Consider the following 21,695-nt stretch of genomic DNA (forward strand, 5'->3'; position numbering starts at 1 on the left):
CTCCTAAACTGAAATTATACCAAAATAAAACACCCCACCCCAAAGCCCCACAAAAGAGATCAAGGTATGTACATATCACCTCTCCACAGAAAAACTGAGAATAATTTTTGAGAGCGTAGGAAGGGAAGAAATCTATAAATGCAGTCCAACCCCCAAAAGCAAAATCACACAAATAAATTGGGACCTTTGCAGGCAGTATTTTGACAGCCTTTTAAAAGTAAAAAGCAAAAGTATCATGATCAGACAGCTGGCTTTCCTGCTGGGGCATTCTGTGCTTCTCCCATTTCTCTGTGTGGCCAACAGAACAAAGCCCTGTTTACTTAATTTGCTGCCAAATTCTTAAGAATTTCATGCAGGTGAATTTAATATTTCTTTTCATTTTACTAAAGAACACTATTAACAGTCATTCCCAGTAAACCTTTTTTTTCTTCCTTAAATTAAAAGGAAAGGGTATGTAATATTTACTGAGCTACTATCATATACTCAGGCACTGTGCTCCTTCCTTTACGTGGTTTACACACTTAACCCTCGCAGCAGTTCTTGGACGAGAGATGACCCTCTTTTACAGATGAGGAAACAGGGGTTCATTCAGGCCAGGTAACCAAGGTCATGCAGATGCAAACTGAAAACCAAGATGCAAATACTTCAAAGACTGTGTCATTTCCCTGAACAAGAAAACAGGAGCAGAAGGCCCTTGGACGAGAGATGACCCTCTTTTACAGATGAGGAAACAGGGGTTCATTCAGGCCAGGTAATCAAGGTCATGCAGATGCAAACTGAAAACCAAGATGCAAATACTTCAAAGACTGTGTCATTTCCCTGAACAAGAAAACAGGAGCAGAAGGCACTAAGGCAAAGAATGTCCTCTGCACTGGCTCGTTCTAGTTCCTTTTTCTTGTGTTTAATCACAGAGAATGGTCGAAGATGATCATAGTCCATTTACACTAAGTAAACATCTTATATTTTTTATTTCTGCTCTGCTATCTTACAAGTAACTTTTTAATTTCTGTATTGGTTATGAACAAAATTATGATTTAACAAGGTTGCTCTTTTGGTTTCTTAAAATTAATGACTTCAAAATAGCTTTCTGAGAAATGACCAAATGGAGAATATTTCTATATTCTAAGTAATCAAAAGAGAACTTTTCCATCAAATACAATTTCTTAAGTAGAATACATATATAAATAATATTCAGGGTGGCACAGGAAATTTTAGAAGCAATATTTGTTGACATCTAACACTATAAGCAGCATTAATTTGTTCCTTTCGTAATTCCACTTATCAAAGATAATAAAATATGAGTAGGGAAAAAAACAAAATTCACATATATAGAGACTGACTAGCCTCAAAACAGAAGAGGTCTTTCAAATTCCCCTAATGCCTTCCCCTTGAAGCTTGAAATATAAAATTTGACTTAATCTGAACATACAAATATTCAAGGATACGTTTATAGCACAGAGCAAGCTATAGCTACGCCCAACCAGGATACACACCCACTTGCTTTACTAGGCCAGTGGCCAGGTGGTGACTGTAATGTCACAAGGCCACTCCTCACACAGGTTCCAGAACAGGGATGATGGAAACTCAGTCACTTGCCAGTCCTCTGTCCACAGCCGAGGTTACTCTTCCACCGCAGAGTTTTTTCATACATCTGAATCCTTCTCAACATATTGTTCTAATCAGCCACTACCAATTAGTTAGGTTTGGCAAGCAAAATGAAACCTACTCATCACTGTTATTCTAGATGCCCCAATAAAAATTTTCTGAATCAACCCTGACTGCTATATATACTTACGAAAAACAGTAGAATATTATCCCTAATCAAGAAATAATATAAATAACACTATGGAAAAAAGTAGCAGCTAAAATAGCTAAATATTATAAATAAGGGTAAAGAACATAAGATTCAGACTGAACCAGGGTTGGGAGCTTAGCTCTACCACTTAGTAGCTGTGTGGCCCTGGACTACTAACATAACTTCTCTGAGACTCAATTTATGCGCCTGTAAAATGGGACTGCATATCTACCTCATGAAGATGTCGTGAGTATATGCTAAACACTTGATAAATAGTAGCCAATGCTATTATGTGGCATAAAAATCACAGAATTTACTTTTAGAAGGGGCCTGAGGAGCATTCTGAAAAGAAAATGGAAATTAAGCTGCTTCTATGTGCTAGCAGCTTTCATTTATTGATTCCTCACAGGAACCTTATTAATCCCATTTACAGATTAGAAACTGAGGCTCGGAAAAATGAAATGATTGCTCAGGGTCCCAAAGACAGTAAAAAATAGACCACCACTCAAACATGGGCCTTCCCCAACAACAACACAGCCATGTCATTTTTAACGCATCACACGACCAGGCAGAAAGGAAAGCTCTCCGTCCCAATGAGGGAGGGCTTCAATCTCCATGAAAAGGTATTTCAGAATGGCCAACAGTACATATGAGGCCAACAATAAGTCCTTGAATAAGATGAAGAGTCACTTTCCAAGCATACACCAAGATAATGACTCTAGTCACCAAGACTGTGTACGAAAAACTTATTAAATTATTTTAGAAAATACTCCCTATGGCCACAATGCAGTAGCCATAATAAAGGGACTAATATAAAAGTAGAAATTCCCTCACAATGACAAGGATGAGTTAGAGTAACTTTAAAGATGACAGTTAATGAAAGAGCAGACTAAAAAACCTACTGTCTTAAGATTCGCGCTCCTTTGCCTTTCAAATGAAATACAGAAAATAACAAAAGAAAACTGTTGATTTGCAATTGCCTCATAGCCATGAGCAAACCTAGAGAAACCCAATTAAGTTGTAAGATATATCCAATTTGAATGCGATAAAAATGGCGAGAAAATTCTGCTTTCACACATACACATGAACCACCTTGTGGATACCTATTTTAACTATGGTCACCCACCAGTGCACAAGTTCCTGAATGGCGCCATGCACGGAAATAGTCCCACATCCTGACTCAAGACTGACTGCTAGAATGAGGAGACTACCGAATGCAAAGAATAATTTAATCAAATACATTAGGTGAAGCTGCATTAGTTCGAGTTAGAAAAAAGTGAAGGAAATAGTTTAGGTTAGAAAACAATGGAGGAAATAAAATTGATTCTTGAGCAAATCTAAGAAACCTTATAAATAACATATTTGTTGACTCTTTATACTAACAGAAGGTAAAGAAATTGAGGGTTCATAGCAAAATACAAGGGGAATATGAACCAACATTGAAATGCTTCTATTAAATAAGTAACTATAAGACTGAAACATATATACAATATTCTGTTATAGGTACTATGTACAAGTTAATCCTCCCCAAATGCTAAGCTTCTGTTAGCCCCTGACTGGGCTGCCTGGTTCAGCAGCCCTGGGCTCATAACTGAAGATTTTCCCTGGTAGAAAACATCCCTGATCACTACCACAGCCAACAGAAGCTGAGAATGATCCAGATACAGATGCCCCAGCAGCAGGCAGGGACACAAATAAGAGTCAAAATAAATGTGTTTCCTTTCTGCACTGCCTGAAGTAAGCACAATGTGCAACTAACCATCATTATATATTCTCTTAAAAACAGTTCCCACCCACAAAAAACAAACAAAAAAACCCCAAGACCATTAAGAAAATATAATTCATTTTAGCTCAGAGAGATACAAACAAGAGATACACCCTCTGATAAGTCAAAAGTTGCCAACATGCTACTGGAGGAGCTGCTGAAATAAATCCTAAGATACAGACATGTTGGTTAGTTAATTTAATACTGAAGAATTAAAAAGTTAGATAAAAAAGCTATTCCAAAATGTTGGTTTGGCAGATAGCTATTTTTCGTGGAAAATTCCTTTGTTTTTTCTGTTTACTGTAAAATGAGATAGCATGATTCTGGAATAGGTTTGCTATAAAAATACATTTTTTCCACTGAAGGAAAAGACAGTGAAAATTCAAGTAGATAAAATTCTTTTAAAGGAAAGCTGTTCATTAGTTTAAAAGCTGCTCGTTGACTACAGAAACCTGACCCTCCACCTTGCAACCCACCAATGCAGGGAGCACACGAAACCACAGTTGTTTTTATTATGGCAAAGGCCTAATTCCCAGCAATGGCCATGTGCCCTCTTAGGTTTAAAACTCGAGTAAAAACATGAGACATTAAGATAGTATGCTTAGAAACAAGTCAAAAGCAGAAAGGCCACAGACACTGTCAACTGGTAAGTGCTTGAGTTCTCACCTGAAGATAACAAATTCATATAATATTAAAATAAGTTGACGTAAGTCAGTTCATCTGCTTGTCAGCATTGTGAATCACAATGAACAGATGTGAGAAAACACAGATTCAGATAAAACGAAACAGGACCTACTCCTTCCCCTTCCTAAATGTACTGCTTTCCTAGGATGCACTGAGAATTAGAAGGTATTTTCTTTTTTTATAATACGTTTTTTCTGTTTTTTAAAGTAATCATTACTAGTTAGTTTACCCTAAAAGTCTGTGTTTACAGCTTTCTCTCTTTCTTCTTCAATTTATAATGCAAATACACAATACGTAGCATTGTTAGAGAGTACAACTGCACAGACCATAGCTGTAGAATTCATCGTAAGTGAAGCGACGGATGGAAGGTATCCACCATAACTGAGTAAGGCTGTATGCCAGGACAAAGAAGCAAGTGTTCTGCACAGCACCTTCTACAGGAGGATGTACAAATACGGGGAACCCGTCTGCCGTAACTTTTTTACATTAGAGTCCCGAACTTATCCAAACTACAGTGGAAAACTGCAGTTCCTGTGCCTTACTGAAAATGACCTGAAATGGGCACCGACCAAAAGGAAAAAGAAAAAATGAGGCCTGCTCCACTTTTAAAAGCACGTGGTAAGATCATATTTTATGTCAATTTATATTTTTTCTTTAAAATGGGAGGAAAAAAGACAGGTAAATAGTCCTTGGAACAATGCTGCTTGAAAGTGGACACACAATATATACTGTCCCACCACTCCCACTTTGTCCACAGCTGCTCACTGAATCTAAACCTACACATAACAAATTACTTGTTTTGTGTGAAGGGATCTTTATTTTTAAAACAAATGATTCTATCACAAATTATCTACAAAAAGAAGCTAAAACTGAGAAATATCTAATTAGGAACTGTCACACTGGTTTTTTATTAAGACTGAAGAGACAACTGAAACAATATGGGTCAAATTTTAAGTAGTATTTAAATGACAGTTCTTAAGGGCTGGCCCATGGCTCACTCAGGAGAGTGTGGTGCTGATAACACCAAAGCCACGGGTTCAGATCCCTATATAGGGGATGGCCGGTTAGCTCACTTGGGAGAGCGTGGTGCTGTTAACACCAACTCAAGGGTTAAGATCCCCTTACCAGTCATCTTAATTAATTAATAAATTAATGAATGAATGAATGAATGAATGAATGAATGGCAGTTCTTATACCAAGGTCAAGTAGGTAGAGGTGGTTTACATGATCGTAACAAAGGCAATTTTTAATTCTCTTTCTTCAAAAAAAACATTCCCTAGGGTTCAGATCCCACATACAGACCGGTTCCCGCTCACTGGCTGAGCGAGGTGCGGGCGCAACACCGAGGGTTGCAATCCCGTTGCCGGTCCCGGTCCGGTACGGGCGCGACACTGAGGGTTGCGATCCGTTGCCGGACACGAAAAAAGACAAAAAGGAAAAAAAAAAGTCACTCATATATCAACAGATCTTTTATAAAAATAAGTAATAGGATTTAATCTATCTAGACTTCAACTACTTAGCAGTCTTACCTACCCTAAATAAACCTATGAATTAGGAACTTAAGACAAATTGCGGCCAAGGAGTCAGCTATGCTCGCAGCCCTTGGTCGGGGCCAGCTTGTCATCTCAGAAGCAATTCTGACCAACTCAGTTTTTGAATTTCAAAGTCTAGGATAGATTTCAAACAGCAAATCTGAAGGCAGGTAAGGGGATGGTGCACAGGTAGAAATACAGAGCAAGTGACATTAGGGGGAGGACAGAAAACAGTAAGAAGTGGGCACAGCAGCTCAAATAGCAGAGGGACATGGACATTCAGGGAGGAGCACACTGCTGCGGACATATTAACAGGACCTGAGGATACACTGTTTCAGCATGAAAGAATAATTACTATTCATTAGGGTTCTTCATTAAGCAATCAAGAGTTAAAGTATATTTAGGAATATAGATAGGAATTCTTTAGAAAGGCTTCCATGAAATAGATTCATCCTTTATTATATCAGTATCAATTGAGTGTAAGAAAATAAGTCACATTTAGTTAAGCAAAACAAATGGAAATTTTTTTCCTTTTAAAAAAGTAAAAAAAAAATCATAATCCTGGTCCCATTATGCACACAGAAAATTAAAACAAATTAAGACATTCAACTTATACTACAGCAACTTGTAAGATCCATTTCACTCATAAAGAATGTTTCAAGTAACTCTACAGAAGAATTCTCTAGAAGTCTACCTAAATCCACTATTATGAAAGAAATAGCCAGATGTGGCTGGAGGTATGCCTCATGGGTCCCTTTTCTCACATTATTCAGCCACTGTTACTATACAAGTAACGTGGATGTGACTTAATCTTTCTGAACCAGATCAGTTCACATACATAAGTTAGGAGCTAGCTACATAAAATAAAAGCATGATAAAATTTTTAGCAAAGAATTCTTCATGAACTACCCCAATCCAGTTTGCAAACCCCCATTATTTTTTCACGTGGATTTTAAAACCAAAAGTTACCCTTCTTCTAATAAGAGGTTATTAAATATTAGCCCAATATTTTACCTTTATATTTTCATTTCTAATTTAGTAACATTACTTTACAACTACTATAATAATTTATTAGAAGAAAATCTGACTAAAAAAGAGAAAACTTTTTTTTGTCCTTTTTGAGACCACCGCACCGCGCTCAGCCAGTGAGCGCACCGGTCATCCCTATATAGGATCCGAACCCACGGCGGGAGCGCTGCTGCGCTCCCAGCGCCGCACCCTCCCGAGTGTGCCACAGGCTCGGCCCAAAAAAGAGAAAACTTTAACTGATTAAAAGACGAAACCAGTTGTTAACTGGTTTTTATAAAATTAAGAAAGCGTGACTTGCTAAAATTCCTATCTAAGAAAACTATCATTATATTAGTCAATTAAGACATCATACTATTTCATTGCTTTCTACATAAATTTTATTAATATTAATATAACTTCTGTATACTGATCTCTTACTATGCCCAAGCACATACAATGCCTAATTTTACCCTCATTTAACAGATAAATAAATTAAGGCTAGTGAAAGGTGAATACTTCAATTGGAAACCATGTAAAATACTGACTTGCATTCATTACTTATAATATTCTGTACCTATTTTAATATCAGCAACTATATATATTTAAAATTCAAAACAAACCAACCTCCCCCACCCAAAATCTTAAAAGACCATCAGTGAATGTGGTCCTATCTACTTAAAGTTGACAGGGTAAAACAAGAAAAAGTCACAGAAACCTAACAGAGAACATCAGGGGTGAGGAGACAGGCCAAAGCTGGCCACCACCTGGTTTTATAAGTAAAGTTTTACTAGAATACAGGCACGCCCATCCATGTACGAACTGTATATAAATTGTCTTTATGCTAAAATGGTAGAGTTGGGTAATTATGACAGACAATTTGGACTATAAAGCCTAAAACATTTACAGAATATTTGGGCCCTTTACAGAAAAAGTTTGCTAAGCCTGGTATATATTAATTCTTTACAACACAATGGTAACTGTACAAGTATAAGAATAAAATCTAATATTGTAACCCAGTGACAACATCTGTTATGAGCATGGCTGTTAGCTTAGAAGAACCACCCAGCTGAAACAAAGCAGGAAGATTTCATGAGTAACTTGCTGGACGGAGTGAACAAGGAGGCACAAGCTGATCACAGGCTTCTTTTCAGACATCTGTTTGAGATCAAACGCTTTTGCTAAGGAAAATGTCCTACCTCTGGTTCTGCTTTTGCTTCTTCTTTAGGTGGAGCCATAGGGCTAGCTGGCTTGACTTTTACTTCAGCCTTGCCCTGTGAGCTCCTGGAGGCCACCACAGCCCTCGCAGGTGGTGACATGCTGATGACAGGTTTCACTTGGGCTGCGGGCGTGGAGGAGCAGCGACTGCTGCTCATTTCGATAACGTGTGAGGGTGCAATGGGTAATTCACGCAAATTACTGTTTCTTGGAGCAGTAGGCTGCATTTGCTGCATTGGCCGTTTGGTTACATTCTGAGATGTTGTATTCTGTGGGAAGAAGAAAGAAATTCCAGTTACAATTAAGGTACACAAAAAGCACATTTTGAAGTAAAAACATAATACATCATTCTAATTAGTAAGTGATCTCTCTTTTGGCGGGTAGATACTTTTCTCCTTGGTAAATTCTTTTTTCTCATGCCTAAATGATGTACGTAGCAGCATACCCTGATGTTAAGGACTAGAACTGGAAAAGCTATCACACTTTCCCATAGATAGGCTCCTCTATAGAAATTACATTAGGTGGTTTTCGGTTGGTGTTTTAGTATGGGGACTGACACTTTTAACAGAACTAATAGAGCCAAAAAAAGCACTCTATCTGCCACAAGGAGTCAACCAGATTAACAGTACGACTATTTTTAGTCACCAAAATTAAGGCGGAATGAAAAAGAATCAAGCATTAAGTCAATGTCCTAAGAAAAATAACTCGCTGGAAGAAAAAGGTGCCAGAAAGTTTTGTCTAAGAGGATATTCTTGGTCATGTTCATCCTAGGGAGTCTTAAGAGAGAACCAGCACCTAGAGGAGTTAGAGATACGTGAGCTAGCTGGGGGAGGGTCCACTCTGAGGTCATGCAGATCAAATGTCCAAGGGCACAAGTCTTGTGAGAAATGTCTTCCATCCTTCTATCAAATGAAAACCAGGTTATAAAGCACCCTTTCCGAAGATCTAGAAATCCTTTCTTATTGCTTATATCATTTTAGTTACAAATGTTACTTTAAGACAGAAACGCAGGTATCAGGAAAACTGAGATTCAAGGTAGCTAAGTGACATGCTGGAAGCTCACTGGTTAAAAAAAAAATACAGTACTAAAAGGAAACCTTACAGCCTAGAACTCTACCCGTTGGCCACAGTGTATCTTTTCCTGGAAAAATAGTTTACAAAAGCATCTTTTATATAGATTTTTATTTAATGGGGGATGAGGTAATGACTTTTGCCTTAAATTTTCCGAGCAATACATTATTTCCCAGTTTCTTTCAATGCATGACAAGCCACACATTTGCTGATGGTCCTTGAGAACATAAGCCCACAAATAAATGCATGTTAATCTCCCACAATTGAATATAAGCTCCCTGAGGGAAGGGAACTAGTCTCTTTTGTTCACTGCTGTACTCCCGGGAACTAGAGCAGTGCCTGGAAACAGAATATTCAATACATTTTCCTTGAATTCATTTACTTATTTATTCAGAGCCCAAAGAGACAGAAATCATCTATGCATCAAAAAATGAGCCACTGGCAAAGGCAGGGTGACTACTGCCCGAAAGTATTTTCCAAAGTTGTATGTCTATTAAAAAATAATATCTATCACTATAGAAATATCTAGACATATGAAAGTAAGATGCTGAATATTAACTAAGTCTTTAAGGTACAAAAGGGATGTTATTAATTTCTGTAGTCAAGAAAACAATTTCCTAAGTGTTTTTTAAAACAGATTCACTTCAGGAAAACATACTACGTGTCTTGTTAATTTAAATCGGAACTGGAAAATATTCTAACGCACAAATTATGCCTTAAAGTTCCATAAACTGAAAGCAATCCCAAAAGCCACGGGAAGACACTGTGTGACACTTACGTGCCGCAGCCCCTGGCGCTGGGGGCACTGCATCCGACTGCTGCTTGGCTGCGGCTGAGCAGTCTGCACGTGCGGCCTGAACTGTGGCTGGGACATGGGCATCAGGGGAGGCGGAGGGGCGGGAAGGTGGTGGTGGTGCTGGTGCTGCTGCGGCTGGTGCTGGGGGGGCGGCGGATGCTGTGGGGGAGGCAGTTGCTGAGGGGGAGGCTGGTGCGGAGGCTGCAGCGGGGGCTGGTGCTGGTGGTGCTGGGGCTGCTGCTGATGCTGGGGTTGCTGCTGCTGCGGCTGAGGCTGATGTGGAGGTGGCAATGGAGGGTGCAAGGGCCCCTTCCAATTTCAAAAGAAAGAGAAACAACAGTTTATAAAAAGATACTAGGTATATTTCATTTCAACTATTTCCTTAAAAACTTCAACATGAGAAGAAACATTAAGTGGTACTAAAACTTTATTTAAGATTTGCAGATGAAGGTAATACTATTTAGACAGCTGTAACCCAAAAGCTACTTCCTCAAATTTTATATTTGCCCTAAATCCTTTCAATACAGTAATTCCAGGATTAGTCCTAAGGAAGTACGTACGATTGTGAACAAACACATAACCTCAAGTACGTTCCCTACGGCACTATAATAGCAAAGTTCTGAAACCAATATACAAGGGTATTTCAAAAAGTTCATGGAAAAACAGAATTAAAAGAGATAATGAATTTTTTGAAGACCCGTCATATACAAATGCAAAAACAGACGCAGCATAAAACGTAACCTTGGGCAGCATTCTTAAATGATGTAGGGAAAGACAATTCATTATACAAAAAGGAGATCTCAGTGATACATGTTTACTGGGAAAAAGCATGGTGATGACAATGTGTGTATTAAAGAGAGACTGAAAAAATATGAACCAAATGTTAGTGGTGACTGTTTCTAGGTAATAAGATTATTTAATTTCCTTCTCTTTTTATATAAAAAGAAATATTTTATAAAACATTTATTGTCCTTTAACACATTAAATAATAATTGTTGTCCTTTTTTAGCTTATCTACATATTCTATGTGTTTCTAAACAGCTGACTCAAGTATACCATCATATGAACTTAAAATACAAGAAGAAATACGGGGTAAGAAAGATGTAACAGATACTCAAGTCAACCCATGAACATAAGGCTATCAGCAGAGGGCACTCAAGTCTTTCAAATAATGAGTGAGTGGCAACACTTATTTTCCTCCATGCAAAGGATCTTTTCACTATTGTAGAAACATAACTTGACAAAATACTTTATTTCCACTGGCAAATGTTTTTTAAAAATCTTGCAAAGATGAACAAACATAATATCAAAAGATGCCCTAATTTTATTAGCAGTATACCCTTTAAACTAAGTGACATTTTTCAACTCTCCAAAAATGACAATCGCGTTTTCCATTTTTCCTAGTATTAAAGGAGATAAGCAATATTGTCAAGAAAGCTGTCTTTAACAAACAGTACATTTAAGATTAATACACTTATTCTTTAAATAACCGCAAACTAGTAGACTAGAATAAACATTTTAAATGCCTGACTTTTACGAGTTACACACACACTCTTCCCTCAAGGTTCGGTCAAGGATGCATACCTGCAGGCTAGGCTGTGCATGCGTGGGCAGAAACGGCTGTCCCGGGCCAGGCAGGAACGGCTGTCTAGGAGGAATGAAAGGCCGTGTGGTCGCTGACCCTGGCTGGCTAAAATGCAGAATCCCCACTGGACCTGGAGGCTGCAGGGCTGGTCTCACAGGCCTCTCTCTTGGGAACACTGGCTGCTGTCCTTGTTGATTAAATGCTGGTCCGGGCTGAGTGAAAGGTAAAGGACTCTGAGTAGGAACAGGATGACTACTGTTAAGAAGCGTGGGAGGAGGTGGTGGTGGAGGAGGACTTCGCTGTTCCAAAAAAAGATGACTCGGGAACCTTGGTTCACCTGAAACTGTACAACAAATTAATCTTCAGGTTAGAAAGACCACACACTTCTTAGAAAGCAGTTTTATATACTGTCTTAGTGTTGACAAAAATTACAAGTGTTGGTAGGGTGTGAATGGTTAGAAAGAATTCTAGATTTTGCCTCTTATTTCTAGATTGCTTTGTCAGTCGTTTTCTATAAACGATTTCCTCCTTTTTATGAGATTTTCACGTTTCAGATACTAACACTGTCCAATTTTAACATGTGAAACAATAGGAAGAGCTGCTATGTACAAAAATCTGACATTCTTAACAAAATCTCCTCCTGGGAGTTAAATGTAGTTTAGAAAATAAGTGTGGAGCTGTCGCCTAACGCAGCTTTTGCTGTGTCACTCTGCACGGCTCACTCTCCATGTACCTCCTAAGAAGAAGGGGTCTCGCTCCTGAGGCGGGGGTGGGGCTCTCCACTGATCCTGGAGAGGAAGTCGTGGGGGCTGGCTAAAATTGTTAGGAACAGGTCCAGGTGTATGCTGTGGAAATTCTGGAGGGCCCTACAGAAAGAAAGAAAAACAGGAAGAAAAACAGAAAAATATTCTATAATTTTCAGAAATGTATACATGGTTCCAAGTTCTCCTCTGAAAATATCATGAGTAACTTATCTCATATAGTATCTCTCTACAGACACACACACACACAGTGAATGGTTAGAAAGAATTCTAGATTTTGCCTCTTATTTCTAGATTGCTTTGTCAGTCGTTCTCTATAAACGGAAGAAAAACAGAAAAATATTCTATAATTTTCAGAAATGTATACATGGTTCCAAGTTCTCCTCTGAAAATATCATGAGTAACTTATCTCATATAGTATCTCTCTACAGACACACACACACACACACACACACACACACACACACACACACACACACACACGGTGTATGTATTAAAAAAACACCTCTACATGTTATAAAACAGATGATTCTGCCATAAGTCTCAAAATGTAGCATCTAGAAATTAATCCAATGCTTTAATATTATCACAGTACCACAAAAATATTATTTTTAAGCTTACTAAAATCCATTCAATTATTGACCTTCTTTCCCATTAATCCAAAGGACTAAATGTCTGCTTTGAACGTGCACGACATTTATCTTCTCAAAGATGCTATTCTTTGCTACTTATTTAATAAACCATAAGCTACAGCTATGAAGCTGATTTACTTAAAAGAAAAAGAAAAAAGAAAATCAATTTGTAGCATAACAAAAACCAGCAATCTCTGACATAACAGAAAAATGTAAAATATTTAAGAAATCAAATTACTATAAAAGAAATATTACACAGTCAAATTCCTTTGGATAAAAAATTTTAAACAAACTCTTACAGATTATTCAACCACTACATTTTTCAATAACTACATGATACTAGTAGAACTTCACTGAGACAAACTAAAATTATTTCATTTTTTAGTTGGCCTTTCATGCATTCATGAAGATTTTTAAAACCACCATATTTACATAATAGCAGCACTTAAAAAAATGTTCACAAAATTTTCACTGCTCCAAAAAGAAATACTTCATTAATTATTAACTATGATCAAAATAAGTTTCATTTACTATCAACCCATTCTTTGGAATAGAACCAGTATTTCTCAACTCTTAAAAATCACGCTTTCTCATAAACTTAAAATTCTAATGCCTGTGTGTCATTTTATAACTAATACAATTAACTGTTCCCTCTAAATGTGACACCATTTCACAACACTGAAAATGCTTTTACAAACTACATCTGCCTTCCTTCTCCCTTTAAAAGTCTGCTCTACCCATGGTATTGAGAGAATAATGCAAAATAAACGCCACAAATCCATAAGATTGTTGGATATATAATGATAAAGAAATTATGTTCAAAACACAAATATTAGGTGTTATTAAAACATGTTGGGGGCCGAGCTCGTGGCGCACTCGGGAGGGTGCGGCGCTGGGAGCGCAGCAGCACTCCCGCCGCGGGTTCGGATGACCGGTGCGCTCACAGCGCTCACTGGCTAAGTGCGGTGCGGCCGGTCTCAAAAAGGACCAAAAAAAAAAAAAAAAAAACAGCAGCACTCCCGCCGCGGGTTCGGATGACCGGTGCGCTCACAGCGCTCACTGGCTGAGTGCGGTGCGGCCGGTCTCAAAAAGGACCAAAAAAAAAAAAAACATGTTGGAAAAAAAGTCCAAAAGCTTAAATTCTAGTAGCTTTTGTAATTTCTTTAGGTAAAATCAAGAAAATCCTCACTGTACCAATGTCTGATGTTAGGGAGATCTCTTCTCACTCTAGATAAAGATAACAGTTAAGATATAACCAAAGCAATAAATGTCAATAACTGAGGAGGGTAAGATTTATAAGTGAGTAAATACATTGCACACACTCATTCTTAATTATAAAGGTTTTAACCCTAATAAATGTGTACATTTTATCATATTAATGTGGGACTTCACTGATACAATGCTTTGGTACGGATATTCTTTAATATTTTTACTTTGCTGCTAATATGCTAGCAAAATTATTTCTAATAGGATAGGTTATTAGACATTGTTACTTATTAAATGTGCAGGAGGAGTTTCGATGGCCTTGTTTACTTTTGTCTATTGACAAATTCTTTCCTTTTGTTTTAAAAATACTCTTGTTTTTTGTTTGAAGTCAACAAAATATGTGGTGTGCATCTGCAAGTTTCCCCCAAAACAATACTGTATTTTGCCAGGTAATTTAAATTGTTTGTTCTATTTATAAAGTGGAGCATTAGTATCCAATCTTTAGTTTTATACATCAACATTACTCTGACATATACAAGCATTTCAAAACACGTTTTAAAATAATCTTCAAAACTTTCTGGATGACAATAAATTAGCAATCAAGGTTCTGCATTATTTCAAAAAAATATTTAAATGGTGTTTCTTGGAGTGACATGGAAAATAAAAGTTACCGGCTCTGGTTTATGGGGAGGTTTGGTCATACTGCCCACTATCCATGCAGATTAGCAACGCTGGCCCTAAGTAAAAACCCTTTTCTGACTAAGCAGCCTGTTTCCTTAAGCTGTTTTGATGGATACTACTTGACTGCACTTTTACTTCTTTCAGTGCAAGGGAAGAGTTTCAAAAAGACAAAATACAAAAAATGAACAAAAAGATTCATTAAAATAATTTACATTGAGAAGTGCAAAACCGACAGATGAAAATTATGCTACTCAAAAGTTGAAAAGTGACAGCAGCACCACAGCCTGAAACAAGCTCACAGTTGTGAAAGGTAAAAGAAACTGCTCCAATTTGAACCTTTATGAAGTTTTAGCTTACAAACAGAAAAACTAATAACATACCTGAAAACATGAAAAACCATTTCCAACTTTTAAAGCGTGATAAATCATAGCTCTCTCCAAATAACTGAGCTGTAGTCATTTAGAAGTAGGTTTGTTTTGATTTGTACCAAATGACTAAAACAGGACCACCTAGATATGAGTTTGGTTGGGGCAAATTTCAATTCAATACACAGAGATTTGTAACACTCAGACCCCATCATCCAGCAGAAGCATCCAATCAGCAGGAGAACCACCACCTGTCAGTGCAGTCCCAAAATAAACTGGACTAGGGAACCCTCAGGGTCCAAGCCAACTCAGAAACAGTGGGTCTGTGGACATTCTTAGAATCATGGAAAAAGCTAAAAGCTAAACTGGTAAACTGGCTCACGGTGGTGCAGCTGTCATGCTGCCAGGCATGGGAGGGCAGAGGACTGAGTCAGGGAGAGGGAGCCCCTGAATTAGTGTCGATATGGTGCAGGCCTCTGCTTCCAAAGTCTGGGATGTAGGGGGTGCTCATGAAGAGGTTAACTGAATTAAATGTCGATTTTCTGGCTTACCTGGCTGGTGTTGATGCCTAGTGGAAGCCAACTCGGGAGCCTTGAGGACAAAGTCAGAGCCAGGAGTAGAGATGGGCAGCAGGTTCTGAACCAAGACTCGGGTCCCAAGCAGCAAGGTAGAAAGGCACTAGCAATGACAATGGGAGGCCATTCTTTCCAGACACATTCCCTACCACATGGCAACTGGTGACCGCAGTGATTCTCACAGAATTTAAGTAATCCTGGCCAGTCCAAAACAAACCAGTCAAGAACAAATGCTTTGTAAGCATCCACTTCAGAATAAGGACCAAAGGGGACCTGGACACCCTGGGTCCACTGGCTGATTCCAGGAGCTCCTGGGTATGACAAGAGTGACTTCCATCACCCACTGCCCACCACCAGGACCCCGTGACCTCATCAACACACAGTAAAGAAACTGAAACAACACTGTCACACCACTGTTTTAGTATTTTTAAATATTATGTTCACTTAACCACATCAGAGAGTTCAATGTTCAAGAAAAACAAGTTAAAGCCCCCACAAGAGTTCACTGTATCCCTGACACAATGGAAACGCAATGGGGTGTTTCAACCCACATAATATAAATCTTTTCAAAATTACTACATTTGAGGTTTTTAAAAAATAAATTTTTATGTAACTTCAATATGAAAATGAGTCTAGACCCAACTCAGAATTGTCAATTCTGGAAACTGCATCACATTATACACAAGCTTCATATTCTATCTACTTTTTTGGAAAATATTTTCTACGAGTATTGTGCTTGCTAATTTTCAGCAGCAGTATACGTGTTAAAAAATATAAATTCTCACTCTATTACTGTGTTTGGTCAGATTTTTCATTTAAAAAAAATGGGAACAGTATGCTGAATTATAAAAGATTGAAAGTAGGCTACTGGTTTGTTGACAAGCTTTCAGCCTTAACCAGTCAGCATACTTCAGGGCTCACAACTCATTAGCTCCATCAGTCACCACTATGTTAAACGAGTTGATAAACAAGCAGACAGGGAAGTGTCAGAAAGAAGGAGGGGAAGGGTAAAAAGTACTTATTGAGAAAGGGGGAGAGTTCTTTGGGGCTATTTCCACTTAATCCTTGGATACTTTTATTGTATTAACACCTGGAAATCATCAATTTACAACTGTTTTACCCATTTCGACAAAGGGTGAAGCAAAGCATAGTTTATCGGCCATCAGAGTCACCATGTAGCCATCCAGGACTACCACTGCACCATTGCTCTCACCATATCAGCCCAGCTCCCCTCCACTGCTCTATAGTATGGCCACCTATAGGGTGCACTTCATTTTCTATGGGATCAGTAACAGAAGGCAGCCTCCTCCCCAGGTGCAGGAAGAAAGACTCACTCAGCTCTCGTGGAAGCCAGTAAGTGCCAGTTCCTCTTTACTTTCTACCTTCCTCAGTGTTTCCCATAATCAGAACCTGACCCTTCTGTCTCCATTACTTCCTACGTGAAGCCCTGATATTTATTACTGTTTTTCTTGCTGGGCTCACAGAGAACTGGATAATACTTCAGTCTCTTGTGAAATCTGTAGTTACTTATGAATTTCATGATTGCATTTTAGTGCTATGTCTCCCCCTCAACAGTACTGGTCCATGGCAGCAGGGCTCTTTATAAACCTTCTTTCCCTCCTTCCATCAGACAGTTAATTTCAAGTCCTCCAAAAGATAGGTTGTCTCATTATAGATAAAGCAAAATGAAACTGGGAAAGTAGCCTGCCTTCTACTCTACTGTGAGCGGAAGGTCTGCTAAGTTTTGATTTTTGACTCTGCCACAGGTAGAAATCAAGGAAGAAGAATACTCTCTCCCTGCTCCCCTTCATCCTTTTCTAAAAGGAAGTAGTTATCAAGTGAGAATGAATTCAAAGAGTAAGCAATGTGCTTAGTTTTCAATAAAAATTTCAAGCTGCCTGAAAATTAGGTACATTACTTCTTGGGTCTGTACACTATCAGATTTCCTGGAAGATTATTTTAAATACCCATAACTTTTTTTGTATTAAATTGAAAATATATTGGGATCTCAAACCTTGCCCCCTTTGGAAATTTAATATTGTAATTTTCACCTCTTCCCCAAACCTTCTTTCCTTTTCCTAATTTTCCATGTGCTGTCTAAATGCATATTTACAGGCATTCAAATGTTAGCAATACAAACAAAGCCCCCCAACTTCTCTCCTGATAGTTTTCTCACACTTAGTGGAACGAAAAAGCTTTTAAAATTGATCAGTAATATTTAAGCAGAATTTTATTCTAACTTCCATGATCCTTTAAGCACTCAGGCTGAGAAAGCAGCATTCAGACTCTGTCCTGAAGGCATCACCTAACACCTCGGTGGAGCAGCAGATACAGGGCTGGACTGACAGCTCACTTCCGGCCCTGAGTCTGCAGCCCGACCACTGACAAGCAGCAGCCTCAAGCACGCGACTGCAACTATTGGAGCCTTGGGGTGGCCATCTATAAAATGACGGTAACAACAGTACCTATTTCAGGGGGAGAGAGAAGTGCTTAGGAGAGTACCCAGCAATAACAAAAGTTTACCATACGTGTCATTATCATTTTTACACGACACTTTATAAACTTTTATAGTCCCTTCCTGCATTCTCATTTCTCAGTTCAAATAAGAAAGTCTTCATAGAGAAGGTGCCACCAAATCCTAGAAATTTTGTCTTCTAAACTTTTCAAATCCACTCCCACTTCTCTCTCCCTTTCAACTGTTGAGATCATGAGGGCTGAGACCACGTCTGTCTTATACACCGAGGTGTTTCCAGGCTTGGCACAGTACCTGGCACACAGTCGATCATAAATATTTACTGGATGAATGAACTGCATATTTCTAACAGCAAGATAACCCCAGCCTCCCGTTCTAATCCTGGAAACACAGCAACATGTTAAACAAACGGCAGCCCACAAAGCACATGGACACTTAGTGAACAGCTGAATGAAGGAAGGAAGTCAAGACAGTCTGAGTGTGCTGATCTCAACCTTGGGCAATGAACTGCCTCAAAGCCTCCCCTAAGGCCCAGCTGTAGCAAACAGAATTTGAGCAAAAGTGAAGTGTGCCAATTCTGGCCTGGGCCATTCAACAAAACCTCCTCACTATTTCCTCAGCTACCAGTGAATGCAGAGGCCTCTGAGGGCCAGGGGACGGTTAGCCAAATGGTGAGGAGCCGGGATGGCTATTTCAGGGGGAAATGAACTTCAGTGCCGAGCACTGAGGGCTCAAGCTGTGAAGTGAGACTACTCCAACTGGCACTCCTGTGCCCAGAGCTCCCCAAGTGCCAGTGCCACATCCTCCAGCTGCTGCAAATGCTATCCTGGCTGATGGGAGTTGCTTCTCCAAGGACTGCCTGACACAGTGAGAGAGAAGAAAGAAGCCGGCCCCAGAGGGCTCTGTCCCCCAGTGCACAACTCTTGAGTTTCAAGACTATGACCTAAAACCTCGTCCTAACCCTATTCCACCCCCTTCCCATCCTGCTTCCCCGGATCCTCACATAAGCATGGCTCCAAAGACCCACTGCAGGTTCTGCATCTGCCCACCTAGAACTCAGCCCATGTTTCCACTGCTGCTAGCTCACACTTACTGGAAGTCTCCCCAGCAGCAGAGCTTCTATGTTATCTCATTCAATCCTTATCACAGCCCTATGTGGTAGTTATTCCACTCACAGAAATCTTTAGGATATTTAAGTAATTTATACATACTAGAAGGTTTGAAAGCAGCAGAGCCTGATTTCAAATCCAGGCTGTCTACCTGTAGAGACGGACAGTTACCCACTACATTATATACTACTTGTTTTGAACAGCAAACAGGAGGGACCTTTCCTCACATTCTCTAATCTGTCCCAATGTTTTATAATCACATATGTATATACAACAGTGTGAGATGTATGTGTGTTTTAGAGTCAAGAAAACCAATAAATACTGTACCAAGTCTAAAGTTAGACAGCCACGGAATTTCTTGAATGGGTAAATGAATTTAGCAGTTCTCATCTGATCAATCTATGAGAAATTCATAAAGAAGGTAGGACCAGAGATGCTACCTAAGATTTAGAAAGAAACAGATGACTTAAGTTGAGTAAACAAGGAAATTTCTGGCTTTGGAAGTTGGTTCAACAGAGAAAAAATGGGAAGAGGGTTTTGTGGCAGTAGCCTCAAGCCTGTAAATGACACAGGCAAAGGGCAGTCACCTGAAGCAGCCAGGTCAAGGGCAGTGAGGTAAGGCAGGATTATAGCATGTAATCCACAGGACTGAAGGAAGCTGAAGTACACACCAATCTTTACGGATGAGTGAGGTTGGCACAGGGAAAGAGACTAATGGTAAACCAATCAAATCCAATCAGGAGGAAGTCATCATGGCCCATATTCCAAGATGACAAATGCGTGCATATTGGCCAAGTGGTAGCAGGATTAGAAAAAGGGACGAATAATGCAAGATAACATTCGGAAAGAAATTCAATGACTGATACATGAAACACGCCAGAGTGGAGAGGTTTACTTCTCTGGCAATGTCAGACAACACTGGACACGGAGAGAGTACAGGGAAGATACACAGGCCTGCCACAGCCCTACTTGCTTCACTGAGTTACGGAACTTGAGTTTGAATATTTAAATAAACTTTGCAACTTTTAAGCCTTAAGATCCTAAAATCAGCTTATTGGCTGTTGTCAATACAAGCAGGCCTCATGAAGCTCACAGTGCCACTTTTCCCCGCTGTTTTCTGCTTGTTTTGAACACAGGAGTCACTTTTCTCTTTTTCTCTAATTACACAACTTAAATTCTGGCAAAAGTTTTAGCCACATGGAAAAGATTGCTAGTTGCCTGCCTAGTATAAGTTTTCACTTCTTCCTTGGTAAGAAAGCACTAATTTTATTCAAGATAACACTGCTCAAAAAACCGACATATTCCAACTTGTAACAAGGGTGGCCATGTGACTAGGTTCTGGCAACCGGAATAGTTGGTGGAGGGCAGGGGGAACAGGGCCTCTAGAAAAGCTCACTGGGGGATACTCAGCTGGCATGAGCCTTTCACCCCACCCATCCCCTTCTTTTGTCCTACAATATAGACAAGTGCATTCAGGTGATGGTTGGACTGAAAAAAAATATGGGTCCCTAACAACATCATTGAGCGCTACATCAGCCCAGAATTTTCATTTTTATGCAAAAAACAAACAAACAAACAAACAAACAGAAACCACTTGGTTTTTTAAGTCATTGTTAACTGAATTTTCTGCTACATGCAGCCTCACTCACACCCTGACTCACACAAGCCAGGTACAACATCATATCTGACATGTACGCAGCTCCAAGAACCAGGCAGGACAAGTTACTTGTCCTGTGTGATGAAGAAACTCAGGTTTACAGAGTTAAAAGCAAATTACCCAAGGTTACATCATCAATGAATGACAACTCAGGACAGGGACCCACAATTTCCTTGGTTTACGAAGTGCTCTTCCCAACATGGCACACTCCTTCTGCAGAGACAAAGTTATCTTCAAGTAATGCCACATAAAAACCATGGATCTAAAGTCTGACATTCATTACATAAGAGGTTCTCTTGATGTGATCATTCCTTTATTAACCTCTATCATTTCATGGGTATAAAGGATAACAAATTACCAATTCCCTCTACCAAACGCAGAATTATGTTAAGACTGTTAGTGAGTTGTGAATACCTGACTTAACAGATCTTTTAGTACTAATGTAATTCTACCTTTTGAAGAAAAAGACTACTTTAATCCTTTCAAATAATTGCTCTATTTTGCTTTTCTTTATATCCCTTTAAAAACCCAAGGTAAGAAATTATCATTCTCTCTCATATAATTCTTATACAAATTATACTTTCACTTTTGCATCTCTTGTTAATTACATGATGTTATCTATATTAATCCTATTCAGGAAGAACTGCTAACTTCGGTTACAAAAAAAAAATGAAAACTTTGCATAAATTGCTTAGCACAAAGTTAATCATATAAAGCCAAGAATAAAAAGGCTCTAACAGCTATTATGTGACTTATCAGCTTCCCTAAAAGGGTCAGTCGGTATA

General features: G+C 38.9%; 1 protein-coding gene across 1 annotated transcript in view; it reads right to left on the bottom strand.

The window, feature by feature from the left end:
- RBM33 (RNA binding motif protein 33) overlaps nt 1-21,695 on the bottom strand; it is a 98,406-nt gene that overhangs the window by 19,725 nt on the left and 56,986 nt on the right. The window contains exons 10-13 of the mRNA XM_008567081.1: nt 12,185-12,317; nt 11,451-11,794; nt 9,849-10,175; nt 7,981-8,268 (exon numbers count right to left, since the gene is read on the bottom strand). Of these exons, the coding sequence (XP_008565303.1) occupies nt 7,981-8,268; nt 9,849-10,175; nt 11,451-11,794; nt 12,185-12,317 (1,092 nt within the window). The remainder of the gene's footprint in view (nt 1-7,980; nt 8,269-9,848; nt 10,176-11,450; nt 11,795-12,184; nt 12,318-21,695) is intronic.

The sequence above is a fragment of the Galeopterus variegatus genome, unplaced genomic scaffold (genome assembly GCF_000696425.1).
Source record: "Galeopterus variegatus unplaced genomic scaffold, G_variegatus-3.0.2 Scaffold292, whole genome shotgun sequence".
NCBI lineage: Eukaryota > Metazoa > Chordata > Mammalia > Dermoptera > Cynocephalidae > Galeopterus > Galeopterus variegatus.